Source organism: Clavelina lepadiformis, chromosome 4, assembly GCF_947623445.1.
Source record: "Clavelina lepadiformis chromosome 4, kaClaLepa1.1, whole genome shotgun sequence".
Lineage (NCBI taxonomy): Eukaryota > Metazoa > Chordata > Ascidiacea > Aplousobranchia > Clavelinidae > Clavelina > Clavelina lepadiformis.
This window is the reverse complement of record NC_135243.1, coordinates 20,798,445-20,815,919: the sequence shown is the minus strand read 5'-3', so window position 1 is coordinate 20,815,919 and position 17,475 is coordinate 20,798,445. Positions and strand designations below refer to the sequence as shown.

Here is a 17,475-nt window from a genome sequence, read left to right as displayed (position 1 = left end):
TTTCAACAGTTTTTACAACCTTAGTTGGAGACTTCACCTTGTTTTGATTATTGACAAAGATCGATGAAATTACTTTAAAAATAACGTTCATAAACGTGATGGTAGGCCTATATACGGCCAATTTAGATATGATCTCAAAAAAGAAAAACAAAACTTTGCAAAGTAAGAATTCATTATTAACATTTAAAAATTTTAAATAGTCATTTTCTTAATAGTAGGTCTGAATGTTCTTGAAATTCGGAATGTTCCCAACAAAAATCTTTGGTTATAGCCCTTGGCAATGTACCATCATGTTAGGAAGTTTACACAAGTAGACCAAAAAAGCGAGGCGCACTGCAGCATACAAGAGGCAAGTATGAAAGCTATGCAATCCCCCATTTCAAGTTTTCAACAGATATTTTCTTATATCGTACTACAACACATCGCAATTTCTATAACAAGTAAACAATAAAATTCAACGTAACTAACAACAGATGAACTGTTCTAAAACTGTCATAGTTCATTGACAATCTTTCAAAACCTACGAATCATTATACAGTACACTGCCCACGCTTATATCACTTCTCCGATTTGTCCACTAAATCAGCAAGGTAATGAATGACATGTAATTATCAACTCATTTTGTTTTTAATTACATTGTAAAATCACCGAAAACCCGTCCGATCGCTACGTCACTGGGTTGGCCGAGCGGTTAAGGCGTTGGACTTAAGTTCCAATGGACATTTGTCCGCGTGGGTTCGAATCCCACACCCAGTAGTGGCACGGCAATCGTTTCTTGAGTTAGCACTATAATTTAAAGAAAGCTTGTTCATTTTTAGCCAATTATTTACTTTATTAAATTCGATTGTCATTTGTTTTTCAATTTCTGCAATATTTGAATACGAATTGTCTAATACTCTGTCATTAGCAAATAATCTTGTTCCAAGGAGGGTAGAAAATGAGACAAAATATTCTGCCGAAACCACTATTGAAAAAGCATACCGATATCATTTTGTACTAACATCACTAGTAACCACTTCCTACTATAACTATTGCAAACAGCAAGTTTTTCTTTGTATATTTATTATAAATCGAAGTGCATGTTGATGAATCTTGTGCGTAAAGTAGCCCCACATTCCAATATGGGCAATAAGGAAACATTGTTGGGTTTAAGTCATGCACAGACTTAACTCAGTTCGAAGATAAAGATTGAAATAGGTCGCATAGTGCAGTAATGGTAAGTGTGGCAGTAGCACGCACGAGATTCGACAAAGTGCATGCCAAATTTTTTCATCTTCAAATCGTTTTATATTGTAATAAATAAACAAAGAAAACCTGGTTGTTTGAAAACAAATTTATAATATACATTATACAAAAAATTGAAACTTCATTGCACGACATCTTGCCAAGATTTACATATATGTACGCACGACTTCTAGCCAAAAGCTGCTGTACTTTCCAATCGGGCCTAGGCCTAAATCGTATTATGCTAAAAATCAGATTATGGTTCGGATTCAGTCGCTGTTTGGAATGTTACTCGTATTTTGTTAATAGCATAGTTACCAGTGTTACCACACTAACCTACTAGCGGGTCTAGTGCAGAAGTACACAACAATGTAAGCTACAATGTTACGCTAAGTTACTGGTTACTTCAGGTTAAAACGCTGACATCCGATTAATGCATAGCGTTTGAGCAAAGCATTTCAAACACATGTCTACTTTAATTTAATGTAAATTAACTAAATGAAGACATGCTTTAAAATGAAATGATATCAAAATGCGTTGTTACCAATTGTTGTTTTTCTGTTTGCCTATTTACAGTACTATTCTTTACGAAAATTCTTGAAAAAACGAGATATGCATAATGATTTTGGCACACTCCCATCGCCCGCCTTAACAATATGATGCAGACGACGCATCGCTTGCTTCTAGGTATGCGCGTTACCGGGTGCGGCAATCAGCCCGGTTAAAATAATGACGACGTCATTGATTAATTGTTTGTGCTTCATTCTTTTTTTTGCCTCCATGCTTGTAGTTTCAAGGTGACTGCAATCTTGACACTTGCTTGTTTAGAAGGCACGTGGCTGAGTTGCGGTTTAGCTGGTCTTTGTTTTTATTTATTAACTGCTTATGTTTAACCATATTTGTAACTAAAACTATCAGATGTTATGTTTTTACTTGTAATCTTCTGCTTAGTTTATCTATCAATTATTTTTTTTTGTAATAGAGAAAGACTTCTAAATGTGTTTGCCTTTAAAAGGTTTAGTATAGTCTTTCAAGGTAGCGGTAGATGATTGTTGCCAAGTTCTTATTAGAAGCTTTGAAACAGCACATAAATAGCAGTGTACGAGTTGAAAGCTCATCTGCAACACACTCTCTTATAAAGCAGCAGTTCAAATTTTCTTGCACCTGTAGGTGTAAGAAAATGTACCTAAATACCTGTACCTAAATAACTTAATGTGTTATCCCGTATGTAACCGAAAATTTTTTTAACATAAGTTGATTTCGAAATGTGTCCTTATTAACTGAAATGCAGTCTTAGATGAACTAAAGTTATATAATTGTAGGATTCTATCTTGTTTTTGCATCCCCTTGCATAGGCATAATATGAGCCAGAAAAGGTTCCAGGTTGATTACACCTACATCTGTGGGTAGAATGGACATTGGGTTGAATTGTCCTGGTCATAGCTATGTGTTAACTAAATTGTCATCAGTTAAATAGTCTGTGAGTTGAATTGACTGACTACCTTCAGAAAAACTTGAAAACGGTCCATTACTTTTAGTATGTAGTAAAACTGACAAATGCTATAAATCAAAATGTCGTTTTAAACATTCTAAATTTTTGCTTGTTGAGTGAACACGCAACCTCATATTGGTTAAAATCATATATGGTTAAAATCAATTACCTCAAGTTTCGATTACATAAGTTCAAAGCCACTTAAGCAACACCAACACAGGTTCCATATTGATCAGCCAGTGTTAGATACTGATGTTGCACGTTTGTCATTGTTGCATACTTTGTAAAGTTTTAAACCATTTTTCTTTAAGTTTTGTAGCCAATTTTTTATTATTTCTGTTATTGCACATTTTATATTTCATCACAAATTTTATAACCGTTCTCTGGACTGATAGAAGCACTGTGGTTGGTATTGTTCTACGAGATGTATATAATGCAGTTTTTATGATATACTTCATTTTATGAAAATAAAAACGTTTTTATCAGTAAAAGAAAATTTCTACTAAGTTCTCGCTCTCATGAGCCTCTTCTCTTCTAGATGAACCAATCACCATTGCGGCAACCTTGTGATAAGTCGAATAGTCTTGAATCCAGTAAATCTCTAACACTGCAATCTGCAGGTATTTTGGTTTGATTCTAAGTCAGGCTTTAAAGTATATGAGATTTTTTGTAGTTCATGTCGCATGTCGTATTTTAAACAATTGTTTGTAGATTTTGAGCTGAATTTATCATCAAATAGTATGGAAAGTCTTCAGGAAGCAAATCTTGTGGATTCTGCTGCAGATCATAAGAAAGAGGTCTACGATGATGGCACGCGTGACAGATCAGGAAAAAAACTCAAAAGTTACAAAAAACCTCGATGTCCAAGGAAAAATCAGACTCGTCAAAATAAACTTCGAGTTATTCGGATTAAGGTAAAACTTCTACTTTGTGTTGCTTACTGCCTTATTAGGAAAGCTAATGCGATGTAATTTTGGAATTGTAGATTGGTGGTCTGGACAGCAAGCGAAACACACTGATGGCTGAAGCAGCAACTGGAAATTGTGAAATTAAAGCCAGTAAAAAATCACATGAGGGAGCTGAAGAGAGACAGAAAGGCGACTATGAGCAAACACTTACTATTGAATGTCAACTTAGAGTTCAAGGCCAGGTACATTAAAATTTTTATTTCAACATTTGAAAAGACTTTTTTATGGCTAAGCTAAATATTTTGCATTTTTGGTTCTGCCAAGATGTATGTCATCTGATGTTGCTTGCAGTTGTATTGATTGATTGCTCTGAGGATTAATATTGTTCTTTTGTATCAAGGTTTTGGCAAACTTTGATACTTTTAACACATGCGAAAAACTGCTTCGTGACGTGACGTAATGTTCATGTTCCTAGTCCTTATATGGAATGATAACGTTTTTGGTTGGTTCAGTTTTGAAAAAGTTGTTTTGTATAAACAAATTTTATACAAAAGGAGGATTACAATTTTAAAGTTGATCTGAATGTGGAATCAGCATCTGATGTTGCCAACAGATTAATTTTGCAGAATGTTCTACTGGAAGAAGATAGTTGCAGTTTCATAACTCTTATAGCATGCCACGCTTGCATTTTTGCTGTTTTATTGTTAACTTCATGTTAACTATGATTTTATATTGTGGTACTACTTAACTTTCAGTCTTGGCTCCTCTCAGAAGTAAACTTCAGTAATCTGGGCATTTTGAATTTCTTTAAAATGTTTATTATGAAAACTATTTACGCTCAGTATGTCCAATCTTTTAATTAAAGTGGTTGAAGAGCTGATCAAATATCAGTTGCAACTGATTAAAATATCTTTAATACACATTTAAGTTGACCGTATGGATGTCTGTAATGTGGTCCGGATAATATTTGATTTGATGAAATGTATTTGGCTAGGTAAATCATACTTGTAAAAACATATCCAAATGTTGTAAGAAGTGTAGAAATGATTTCAGCTTTACCATTAAATGCGCAAGGTTTGCCAACACCTGTTTAAAATGACAACTGCGTCTGCAGGTTCGTGCTGAACAGCGTCGCAGTCCTCATCTTAAAATTAAAGGTCTGAGGAAGGTTAAAGGAAATCAGTTGGAAGTTCAATGCCTCATATCAACTTACAAATTCAAAACTGTCATATTCAAGGTACGTCAATGTTACCATTTTTAGCATAGATAATTTTTACTACGGGTGTTAGCAAAATCATTTTAAGATTATCATTTTTTTCTTATGTTTCCAGTTCTTATGCATATTTACCAACTTGATCTTGAATGTTCATCGTATAAAGATGATTTTACATTGTGGAAATAATATTTACAAACTTTCAGTTGTAAATAGCAGTAATTTGGTATTTATTTATTTCGAATTTGTATTTGAAATATTTACTATCAAAACTGTAGACCAGCAGTTCCCAAACTTTTTTACCGCGACCCAAATCCAAGTTTGGTGAGCATTTTGCTGACCAAGCTTCAAACAGTGTATTTTAACACAAAAAAATATGGATTGTATGGAATGAATTTTTTGTAGTAGCTAAATTCGTGTTCAATTTTAGCAATCTACTCTTTTCTTAAGTACACATGGGCCTACGCTACAGACAGACACAAACAAGCAGGGGTAATTTAATCCACTGTGTAGAACTATGTATTTTATTGCAAACAAAGGCATCGCCTTAGCGCGACCCATTTTTTGACCCTTCGTATCCGTTGTTTGGATCGCGACCCATACTTCGGGAACCACTGCTGTAGACGCTCAGTATGTTAAATTCCTTACTTAAAGGGATTGAAGAGCTGATCAAATATCAGTTGCAACTGATTATATTATCTTCACTACACATTTAAGTTGACCTTATCGATATTTGTTATGTGTTGCAGATAATTAATAAATTGATGTAGTGTATTGGGCAAGGTAAATTACACTTGTAAAAATATACCCAAACGTTGTGTGTGTAGAAATGATTTCAGCTTTTCTATTAAATGCGCAAGGTTTGCCAACGCCTGTTTAAAACGACAAGTGTGTCTGCAGGTTCGTGCTGAACAGCGTCGCAGTCCTCATCTTAAAATTATACGTCTGAGCAAGAATGAAGACAATCAGTTAGAAGTAGAATGCCTCATATCAGCTTACAAATTTAGAACTGTCTCATTCAAGGTAAGTTGAAGTTAGCATTTGTTGTATTGATAATTTTCGTTACAGTTGTTGCTAAATTTGTCTTGAGATTACCATTTGTTTCTTATGTTCCCAGTTTATCATTGATGAAGATACACCTGACTATATAGCAGGCGAAATGAAGCAAGCAAATTTTCTGAAAGGAAATCATAAGAAATTTTTTAAAGCAGAAATCAGGCGCGTTTGTGGGAAAACTAAAACAAAAATTAAAAGCAGAAACACTGACATGGAAAAATTGAAGCCAGACACAAGCTGCCCTGAATCATCTTATCTTCCTATTTCACCCGTTCCTGTCCTGGCAGCTGACTCAAAGACAAAGAGTGGCGACATACCAGCACCAGAAACTCACTTCGAAGAAATGAAAGCAGCAGAAAATAGCTTCAATATTGAACCATCAAGGCCAGCATTGGGAGACGCTATTACTTTTGAAAAAAAAGCTAAATCATTTATGGATTCACCAACTCCTGTGATTTCTCATCCAGCCAAAGACAATCCAGTTGATATGGCATCACCAAAGCAAAAAAACGATCTTGATTATGAGTCGTTCTCTTCGCAGTCCATTTTGAGCGTGTCTGATCGCAATGGAAATAACCCTCAAGCTTTTTCCCAACATGCTGAAGTAGAACATCAAGGGAAGCAAACCATGAGTAGCAATAACAACCAGAGCCCGTCTTTGATTGTTGGTGAGTGTATCAAACTTTACTTTTGATTCTGGTCATATTAATGTTGGCACAATTAGTTGACTTGTTTTTTCACCAATACCTGATTGGATACTGACTAGTGTGCATAGAACATGGATTTTTATTTCATTGAAAGATTCTTTTTTGATTTTAATTTGTTTTTGAAAATAATTAATCATTTATCATACTCTATATCTCATGCGTTTTAGGAATTGTTTATAACTTCTCAGCTGCATTTAACATCAATTAATATGGAAATTGTTCAATAATCAAATCTTGTACATCCTACTATAGATCATAAGAAAGAGGTCTACAACAATGGCACAGGTGATAGGTCAGGAAACGATCACAAAGTTCACAAAAAGCCCCCACTTCCAAAAAAAAATTGTGCTCGTCAAAGGAAACTTCGAATTATTCTGATTAAAGTAAAACTTATACTCTATGTTAAGTACTGCCTTATTATAAAATTTAATTGCTTTTTCAATTGAAGGTTGGTGCCGTGGACGAAAAGCGAAACACATTGATGACTGATGGGGTAACTGGAAATTCGGAAATTGAAACCAGTGAAAAATCGCTTGTGGGAGCTGAAGAAAGACAGAAAGATGGCTATGAGCAAAGACTCATCATCGAATGTCAACTTAGGATTCAAGGCCAGGTACATTGACATTTAGTAAGCTTAAGTTTCAACATTTAAAAACATACTATTTTATGCCCAAAACTAGTTTTTGTGTTTTTTGTTTGTCTAAAATCTTTTTGTGCTTGGTAAATATAAACACTTTAACACATTTCAAAAACTGCTTCATGACGTGATGTTCAAGTTCTAGTCCTTATATGGAATGACAACGTTTTTGGTTGGTTCAGTTTTGAAAAAATTGTTTTGTTTAAACAAATTTTATACAAAAGGAGGATTACAATTTTAATGTTGATCTGAATGTGGAATCAGCATCTGATGTTGCCAACAGATTAATTTTGCAGAACGTTTTACTGGAAGAAGATCGATGCAATTTTATAAAAAGGTTAACTACCATTTATGACAAGGTAACAATATGCATTTCATGACTTTTAAAATATGCCTAGCTTACATATTTAGCAATTTTATCTTGAATGTTTATCGTAGAAAGATGATTTTATATTGTGGTAATACTTTGAACTTTCAGTCTTAGTAAAAATCCCTTACCTGGTGTATTTAGTTTATTTAAAATATTAGCTATCAAAGCTATAAACGCTCGGTAAGTTAATTCTCTTAATTTAAGTGATTGAAAAGCTGATCATATAATTATTGGGATAGACTGATAATAATCGGTGTCAATGTTTTGCATTTTAACACTTATCTGTAGCAGCCTTCCCTTGCCTACTGGCTGATACCAGGTCACTTAATAAATGGGTACTTTGGCTTGCTCCAGAGATGTGCTTCCCTGTCTCCAGCATTGTTTTTGTTATACATACAGGGCAGGAATAAACAGCCAATCATCAGTTTTGCATACACAGCCGTTTAACTTCCAAATTGTTTTCCTTTACTCTTATATCTTAAAGGAGTAAGATTTCGCTTGCGCACATGCTTTTTAAAGACAAGCTGTTTGATAAGGGTATAAAGGTAGTTCAAACACGTCAAGTGCTAGAGTTTGTGTTCAAAACTTTGACTTAAAAATTTGCCACTTTGCTACAAATTAATATCTGCTTCAAGAATCGGTTAGCCAGTTGAATGATATTAAATAAATGTGATAATAAATATAATAATAATTGACTAATTAATCGTAATAATCAGCTCGAGGTAATGATATCAGTGGACCTTTAATAAATTTTATCAATTTTAGCATGATTATAATATCTTTAATACGCATTTATGGTGACTGTATGAATGTCTGTAATGTGGTGTAGGTAATAATTCAATTGATGCTGTGTATGTTTAAAATTACAACTTTCTCTGCAGGTTCGTGCTGAACAGCGTCGCAGTCCTCAGCTTAAAATTATACGTCTCAGCAAGAATGAAGACAATCAGGTAGAAGTGGAATGCCTCATATCTACTTACAACTTCAAAACTGTCACATTCAAGGTAAGTTGAAGTTAGCATTTATTATATTGATAATTTTCGTTACAGTTATTGGTAAATTCGTCTTGAGATTACCATTTGTTTCTTATGTTCCCAGTTTATCGTTGATGAAGATACACCTGACTATATAGCAGGCGAAATGATGCAAGAAAATTTTCTGAAAGAAAATCATAAGGAATTTTTTAAAGCAGAAATCAGGCGCGTTTGTGTGGAAGCCAAAAAAAAATATATAAAGCAGAAACACTGACATGGAAGAATTGAAGCCAGACACTAGCTGCTATTCTGAGTTATCTCACTATCAGGTTTCACCTATAAAAGCACCAGAAACTCACCTCGAAAAAATTAAAACGGCAGAAAAAAGTTTTTTGTTGAACCATCAAAGCTAGCGTTGGGAGATGCTAATTCATTTGACAAAGAAGCTAAATCATTTATGGATACACCAACCCCTGCAATTTCTCATCCAGCGAAAAACGATGCAGTTGATAACGCATTACCTAAGCAAAAAAACGATCTTAGTTATGAATCATTCTCTTCGCAGTCCATTCCAGCGTGTCCGGTCATAATAGAGATAACTCTCAGGCTTTTATCCAGAAGCTGCAAAATGGTGAAGTAGAAGATCAAGGAAATCAAACCATGAGTAGCAATAGCAACCAAAGCCCGTCTTTGATTGTTGGTGAGTAACTGAAACTTGTAAAGTTACTTTTAAAATACCTATCATATTGTTGGCACAATTAATGGACTTGTATTTTCATGAACAAGTTATTTGATATTGATTATTCCGGATGTGATCTAATTTATTGTTTCATTGAAAAGTAATTTTTTAAATTTAAAGTTAAGTTAAATTCTTTCCGCACAGGACTTCACTGATTTGCAGATGATGGACCATCAGGAAAATTGAATAACAAACATTTCCACACTACTAGCAATACGGAAGAAGTCTGTAGCAGGTAAAGTGGATACATTGTGCCTTTGTTATTTATTTCACTGCTCATTTCATGTGTTACATTTGTACAGGTACCTGCTGAAGCTTCATAAAAGCCTTTCTCACACTGTTTTATACACTTTCAAAGGTGTTTAACTAATCGTTTTATATCGTCTTGTATCTTACCTGTCAATGTGTGCCTTATTTTTCTGATACCTTTGTAATACCATAATACCTTTTACCTTCCAAATCAGTTTCATGAACACCCATTAGCAGTGCGTGTGACCTCTGACTATATTGCTGATCACTGTCAATTGTAAATTATACTGTTGCTTTATAAATTCACTTTATATATTACCTGTGAGTAGTGACATTCGTGTTACCTAGTGGATGCTTCTATTGGCATCATAATGTGACAACTGAAGCTTCTTTAATTATAAACAATCATGCACAATTTTTATGTGCAAAGTGCAATTTGTTAACGCAGCAAACCTGGTTGCTTGTTGTGGGGACTTTTAGTTATTTCGCGCTTTATTATTCTCAACCAGGGTCATTTCACGACTCTGAGTTTGTAGACACGGACATTTATATAAAAACTGACACATGGAATCAATATTACCTTTGGAATGCCTCCTAGGAAGTCTCTCAGGAACATCCTTGAGAAGATGCGTGATCATGGATGATCCCGACAACTCCCGAATGATTAAAGAGAACTTCAAATCTGCTTCAATATTGTCCGAAGAGTGAAAGACGTCTGGTAACGCATCTTTGGATTCCATGCGTCGACTTTCACGACCGTCTTATCCAGTGCTTAATGTATACAGCTTACAGCTAGCCACTTTACTGCTTGAATATGATTTGACTAATGGATACACCGTCACGTAACGCGTTGTGCGTTCTTGTTTGGAATAGCGTCATCTTTTATCAAATGTATTTTTTTTAACAAGGTTGCGGTGCTTCGGTCCAGTTCAGAAGACAAAACTGACAATATTTGTAGTAGATTAACAGATGCGTGTGTTTGTATGTAATATACCCGTTTAAAATTGTGCTTTTATCGTTTAATTTAAATTGGCAACACCTAAAATATACATCATGAATTTTTTACGCTTTTATACATTCTCTCAGTGGTTGAGAGAGTTTAAATTTGACCTTTCACCACTTTATCTCATGCTTTTATCGTACTTAGTATTTATATGCAACGCCAGTGTTTGTATCGTGCCTTAACACTAGGTTGTTTTGTCCCAATTAACCCGGGCTTACGAAGAAGTATTTCAGCGTATTTTTGTATTTGAACGAATAAACTTTTTGAAATGAACGTTTTAACCAGCACTTAGAAATACATCAACAATGTGTCGAATATTTTAACACAATAAAGTTATCGCAAGCATTTTGAGCGTTTCTGTTGTGGCGATCATTCTAAGAGTGGTTTGCAAACTGTCATGCATAGCCACGTTACATTAATACGCACGCGTCATTTGTGACATAACAGCTTCTGGTACGTTTTGTTAATCAAAGTGCTTACAGAATTACTTTATTCAATCACTGCTCTAATTAGATTAACATATATATAAAAAAATCGAAGTGTTAAATTAGGATACAACGAAATCGATGTCAAAAAATATTTAAACTTTACGTTGCAAGATTGCCTGTAATCATGCAAAAAATCAGATTAGTTTGGTGAAACCAAGGTAACTTTTTTGTTAACTTCATCACTCTTTGTTAATGTGAAAGAATTCAATAAATGAACGTTTCCGTTGTTCTTGTTTGAAACAGAGTAGACCTTTGTGCAATTTCCGGTCGAGAACGTTCTCATGTTCCAAGGCCTGTCTACTAAGAGTTGTTCACGATCGAAAATTGGTGATTTATCAACTGAAACTTTTCGGAATTGCAAACGTGAAAAGGCGTCCACAGGTCTTTCTGTGCAAGGCGGACGAGCGCGACCGGAAGACTTATAAATCGTGGGCGTGCTCGCATTTCGGCACACAAGCGGAACTCGCAAGAACTGAACGCTCGGGTGTATCTGAAGCTTGACCTGTCTGGACAACTGAATTATAGCAAGCCTCGTTCATGCTTGTACCTTACTCATGGGTAAACGGTTGCGCAATCGACAATCTTTTGTTTTTGTGTAGGCTGCTTTGTAGGACTCGGTTTGGTTCCAAATTTTTGGAGGAAGGAATTTCGGTTGACTCATGCAATCTAATAAGTTATTGCAAGTATTCGTATCTTAAAAGTAAATAAAACAGTAAGCTACTTATAAACCGCGGTATAAGGAAACACGATAATTGAATTAAAGTTAAAGTAGTTCCAACTTGCAACAGAAACGTAGTCTAAGTAAATTTACAGATTTCCTGTAATATGTGCAACAACAGTTATAACCGCTTTTGTTATAGTTTACGTGACTGATTGATGTTGGTGATTTTGGTCAGTTTTCCCGCTTCGTTCTGCCGAAATTTCGGTTCTCCTCTGCGTTCTTGAATAGTGAATACCCTTTTTGGCATTATGCTACATTTTTAGATCAATGCCATATTTGTTGATTCGCTTCACTGGATCTCTGGCCACAATAAACCTGACAAATCCTGCCACAGTGTGAGCAAACAACCTATCACATTTATATTACGTAAGAAAAGTAATACAACTTATAAAGGTGGCTTTGTTATAAACTGAAGAAGTTGAATATGTTATTATAGTAACGTCATTGCTTTGAATTACGTCAGTTTATTTTGCAGAAATACGTAAAGAGATAAATGCCATTTTTTCAAATTTATTTATGCATTTAGCGTAAAAATCCTTTAACATAAGTTTCTGTGATCATATATTGTATGAGTATGTATAGCATTGTGATTGTGATTTTGTGATTATGTAATGCTAAAATTTTATTGTTAAAAGAAACACTTTGTCACGCAAACATTAAATGACTAGCAGATATGAGAAATAAAGCTGTGATTAAAACCTCTGACGTACTTTTAAGTTAGCAATAACAACCTTTAAAACTTCTTCCATTATCCCGCTTACCACTCGTGACGTTTAAATCTGACCGCATTGACGGAACGAATACTGTAAAACATGTTTTTGAGGTTGAAGGTAATGTAAATTGACACAAAACGTACTGCTTAAAATAGCGCGTATGACACTTCTGACGTAAAACTCGGCAGTGCCTTTTCTGTTTTCATCACTGTTGTTGTCGATAAATTGGAGTATTGTCGAAAAATTTAACGAAAATTTTGACGTTGTCATGGAGTTTCGTGGGGAGTTAGCAAAACACGTCAATGCGGTTTATGCTGTATACATGATCTCATACCAGCGAGACCGTAGTTGTTTTCAAGTTAGGTGGAAGGGTATCTTTATATACGGGAGTGCTTGCACTCTGAAATCAGTTTAAAATTATCAGAGCAAACTGACTCTAAACAGTATATCTTGATCCAGTTCTTTAGAAATATGAAGACATTGACTTGCTTTGTGTTGCTGGTAACTTACCGGGTCACCATGACGTATTCTCAACAATGTCGACAAGTGACCAGCACCGTTTGCGATGATGACGTCACTAATGTTTCGAGACAAAAAGGTGATAAAGGTGAAATTGGATCCCCAGGAAAATCCGGAAGCCAGGGAATCAAGGGATCTAAGGGTGATTCTGGAGGAGTCGGTGAAAAGGGTGCTCAAGGAGAATCTTGCGCTCTTGGATCATTCGGCAATGACATCATCAATAGATTGGCATGTAAGTTTTTGGATGAAATAAAAATTATGTTTGGAAGGAAGAAAAGCTTTAAACTTCAAAGAATTTCAAATTAACGTTAGAAGAAAAAATTGTGGATATCTTAAACCTTAAATTGGTTTGTTAACGTTTTTATATGTTTTGTGCTCGCATATTTGCAGAAATTTTTGCAACGTAACAGTGTACACTGAACAATTTCATGATGTTTTATTTTTGCTTTAGGCTATGTTGTGATAGTGTCTTCAGCGTCTCCCACAATTTTAATTTCATTTTGTCTTTTAGATTTAGAGGACTTTTTTCGTCCTGACTCGTGCACTAACGCGCTGTTGGATGGAAATCAATTTCTTCGCAACGGCCTGAAAGTCTATTGTGAAGACAGATGGACTGTGAGTACATAATAAAGAAAATTATTAAACCAAATTCGCTACTCTACGTACGACCATTAACTTTCTTAGTTGACCTCCCTCAGCCTCAATTGACCTCTCCTTGTGAACATCGATGGACCATACGTAGTTACGTACGTACCGTACGTAATTAATCAATCACGTAATTAATTAAGCTTTTAATTATTAAACCAAATTCACTACTCTACGTACGAGCATAAACTTTCTTAGTTGACCTCTTAACCTCAACCTCAATTGAGCTCTCCTTGTGAAGATCGATGGACCGTACGTAATTAATCATCACTTGCACGTAAAACACGTTAAAGTGACGCAAAACATTGTATACTTTTTCAATACATATTTTCACTTGTAACCGATAAATACCAAAACTATAAATAATGTTATTCCATTTTCTTATTTAAAGTAATTAACGCGCAAAATTAATTAACCAGATTTTTCAAAGAAGATTTGATGGCAGCGTCAACTTCCAGCGGACCTGGGATGAATATAAACTCGGATTTGGGAATTCGGAAGGCGAATTTTGGCTTGGTATGTTTTGTCTTAAAACATGCAAGCGGCAATTACTACAAAAAAGAAATAACATGCTGATAGCTAGATACCGCAAGCAATTTTGAAGACTTGCAGGAAAACTCACCAAGAAGATTTATTTTTTACATCGTGCTGCTTTCGATTTTAACTGTTTGATTTTCTGGCAAAACGCACTGAAACATGTTGTTTGCATACGGCTTCTATTTAACAAAACGTGGTTATAACTAACCACTTCACGATTTTCTAATGAATCAAATGTGTTCATACTGTACCACATATGAAATGAATAACTCTTTGTATATTAATTTTGCTTGCAGGCCTCGAAGCAGTTCACAGGCTCACTCGCAGAGGAAAATGTGATTTGAGAGTAGAACTCCAAAATTTTGATGATAATCATTACTGGGCTAAGTACAGGTAAGACCATATTAAGCGGGAAGTATATCTTTTATTTGTAGGAATAAGCTTTTCATTAATATACGCAACTTGTCTTTGAATAACAAATTAATGAATTAGGTTCAAACCGTTTTCTGGTAAAATTGCAATTGTATATACGAGAGTTATGTTCAAATGTGTATGTATATAAAGGCCTCTTTTTTGTTTTAATATTGTCAAAACTGTTTTTAGATTGCATTTTTTTCACAAAATTGGCTGACTAAGCTTTCTTACTGTATTAATATAAAAGCCATTTTACACGGAAACAAATGAAAACTTATTAAGAGTGATCATACATTACTATACCACTGTATCACTCATTTACAGTGATATATTTAATTTATTTTATAGCACATTCTCGGTTGATAGCGAGGCCGATCTTTATCGGCTTTATGTTGGTGGATACACCGGAAATGCAACTGATCGTCTTGAATATCACAACAATCAACCATTCACAACAATGGACAGAGATAACGATGCTTTTGGGTAAACTTCATTCGCTTTTTATTCATTAAACATGAATACTGAATACACAATGGTCAAAACGAAAGACACGACAATTGTATAGCCTATAATTTCAGCCGCAACTGTGCATCTGAACACGACGGTGAAGCAGGAGGGTGGTGGTATAAATCATGCTATTATTCCCAACTCAATGGATTTTGGGGTGAAAATGGCCGCAGCATTTACTGGACAAGCGGTCCTCGTCCCAAAGTTACTGCGATGAAGTTCAGATGTGACTGAGTTGAAGCAGCGGAAAAGCTGAAAATCAATTAATCCATGTATTACTAAAATCAGAATTCGCAAAATAATATTCACGACTTTAAACATATCAAATTAACCGAAAAAGAATGTTATGTTATGATTTTGAGAAAACGAATAGGCATTTAATATCATAAGATGATTTTTCTTCCACCTTGCTAAGCGTGTATAAAGTTACTAATAATGCCATTTCAGTTTTTTTTTCAATAATGCTAATCATTTTAATTTCCAATTTTAGAATTATTTGCTTAGCTTCAAGCTAGTTATAAAACCTTAGAATAATAAATAATAAAATCATGTCACCTAACATTTTACCTTGGACATTTTTAACTTAGGAGCATTCTGTATTCTTTTTACCGAGAATTTGGTACCAGTTATTACAGTTATCTTAGAGTGTTTTGGTGCACTTGGTGGCATACATGGAACAATCATAAATATTGTCCAAACAGTATATATATTATTACAAGTCACAAAACCGTTACTGCGTATACCCATTAGCATCTGATTGTTTGAATTTACGGATAATGACCCATGTGGCCATAATCACCCATAATGACCGCAACACAACTATACGTTCACCACAACTATACGAAGTGGTTAACGCTAACAGGATAGAATATTTGTTACAGAACACAATCAATGCTTATTGAATGCTTAGTTGCTTAGTTGCTTAGTTGCTTAGTTGCTTAGTTGCTTAGTTGCTTAGTTGCTTAGTTGCTTAGTTGCTTAGTTGCTTAGTTGCTTAGTTGCTTAGTTGCTTAGTTGCTTAGTTGCTTAGTTGCTTAGTTGCTTAGTTGCTTAGTTGCTTAGTTGCTTAGTTGCTTAGTTGCTTAGTTGCTTAGTTGCTTAGTTGCTTAGTTGCTTAGTTGCTTAGTTGCTTAGTTGCTTAGTTGCTTAGTTGCTTAGTTGCTTAGTTGCTTAGTTGCTTAGTTGCTTAGTTGCTTAGTTGCTTAGTTGCTTAGTTGCTTAGTTGCTTAGTTGCTTAGTTGCTTAGTTGCTTAGTTGCTTAGTTGCTTAGTTGCTTAGTTGCTTAGTTGCTTAGTTGCTTAGTTGCTTAGTTGCTTAGTTGCTTAGTTGCTTAGTTGCTTAGTTGCTTAGTTGCTTAGTTGCTTAGTTGCTTAGTTGCTTAGTTGCTTAGTTGCTTAGTTGCTTAGTTGCTTAGTTGCTTAGTTGCTTAGTTGCTTAGTTGCTTAGTTGCTTAGTTGCTTAGTTGCTTAGTTGCTTAGTTGCTTAGTTCAAGTGCTTATTGAACTCTATTTTAACGTTCCATTCACAGCCAAACTTTAATTGATGAAAACCCGTTGTGTTTGGTTTGCTTGTAGATAAGATTAAAGCATAAATAAAAGCACAATTAGTTTTAGTAGACTGAGGGCCTAGCTAAAGCATAGTGTTCAATAAATCTTCAACATATAAGACCTATAAAACGTTTTCTACCAGGTTCCTAACTTCAAGTTCGCGTACCTGGAAGGCAGCCGTATTCCGCGGTTTCGGTCAGAAAAAGCGCGACACAAATAGCTTTGTTTAGGTCGACAATAGCAAATGCACGTGTTACCTATAATGAGATGAAACATACAAAGACAAAGAAACGTTTACCTGCACTCGTTTCCGTTTAGCAAAACTCGTTTGGAAAAGCTTAAAAAAACTTGTTGAGCCAAACTTGTTGCCAAACTCACGACTTAATTCTGATTGTAATAGATATCAACTTTTGCGGAATCATTGCAATGCAATGCAATGTCATGATTTGCGATGCCATTCCAGGTGTCAAATAGTGCTTTATGCCATAAAATGAAGATGAGGCCATCCAAGAGAATTGCGAAAAAATTTTATGAAATGATTTAAAAAAAAACAAGATATCGACTTGATTATAAGCATTAAACTGCAATAAGCAAGAGCAGTAAATGCAGTAAAAAAAACGGATAAATTAAATCTCTTTTAAGTTTGTTTAATAGGTGCATTTCCTAGTTACACAGTAAAAATGCAAAAGTAAAGTGTTTAAGAAAAAATTCGCTGCAGGTAGTTCAGATATTTGTCACTCATGTTATTCACCAAACGCTTTCTGTGTATTGCAAACATTTTATCTCATGGTACAGTGGATTGAAACAAAAAC

General features: G+C 34.8%; 2 protein-coding genes and 1 non-coding gene across 6 annotated transcripts; all 3 read left to right on the top strand.

The window, feature by feature from the left end:
• The first annotated feature begins 673 nt into the window (after positions 1–673).
• Trnal-uaa (transfer RNA leucine (anticodon UAA)) lies at positions 674–756 on the top strand. Its single transcript has one exon. It is a non-coding gene; the product is annotated as a tRNA-Leu (tRNA).
• Positions 757–2,370: 1,614 nt separating this feature from the next.
• On the top strand, positions 2,371–10,933 carry LOC143453172 (uncharacterized). Its single transcript, XM_076954346.1, has 14 exons — positions 2,371–2,390; positions 3,255–3,336; positions 3,428–3,630; positions 3,702–3,866; positions 4,739–4,861; positions 5,738–5,860; positions 5,955–6,561; positions 6,853–6,983; positions 7,049–7,213; positions 7,462–7,596; positions 8,489–8,611; positions 8,706–9,281; positions 9,465–9,555; positions 9,623–10,933. Exons 2-12 carry the CDS (start codon positions 3,255–3,257, stop codon positions 8,853–8,855), a joined length of 2,007 nt encoding a protein of 668 aa, XP_076810461.1. The 5' UTR covers positions 2,371–2,390; the 3' UTR covers positions 8,856–9,281; positions 9,465–9,555; positions 9,623–10,933.
• A 1,808-nt stretch (positions 10,934–12,741) lies between these two features.
• Positions 12,742–15,764, top strand: LOC143452004 (fibrinogen-like protein A). Of its 4 annotated transcripts, none has more exons than XM_076952809.1 (7): positions 12,742–13,245; positions 13,525–13,628; positions 13,712–13,768; positions 14,078–14,174; positions 14,492–14,588; positions 14,958–15,092; positions 15,175–15,303. In XM_076952809.1, the coding sequence occupies exons 1-7, from the start codon at positions 12,966–12,968 to the stop codon at positions 15,179–15,181; spliced, it is 777 nt and encodes a 258-aa protein (XP_076808924.1). In that variant the 5' UTR covers positions 12,742–12,965; the 3' UTR covers positions 15,182–15,303. The 4 variants fall into 4 exon arrangements, with proteins under 4 accessions (XP_076808924.1, XP_076808922.1, XP_076808921.1 ...); XM_076952807.1 differs by having other exon boundaries at positions 12,746–13,245; positions 13,712–13,759; positions 15,188–15,764; XM_076952806.1 differs by having other exon boundaries at positions 12,746–13,245; positions 15,188–15,764.
• Positions 15,765–17,475: the final 1,711 nt, after the last annotated feature.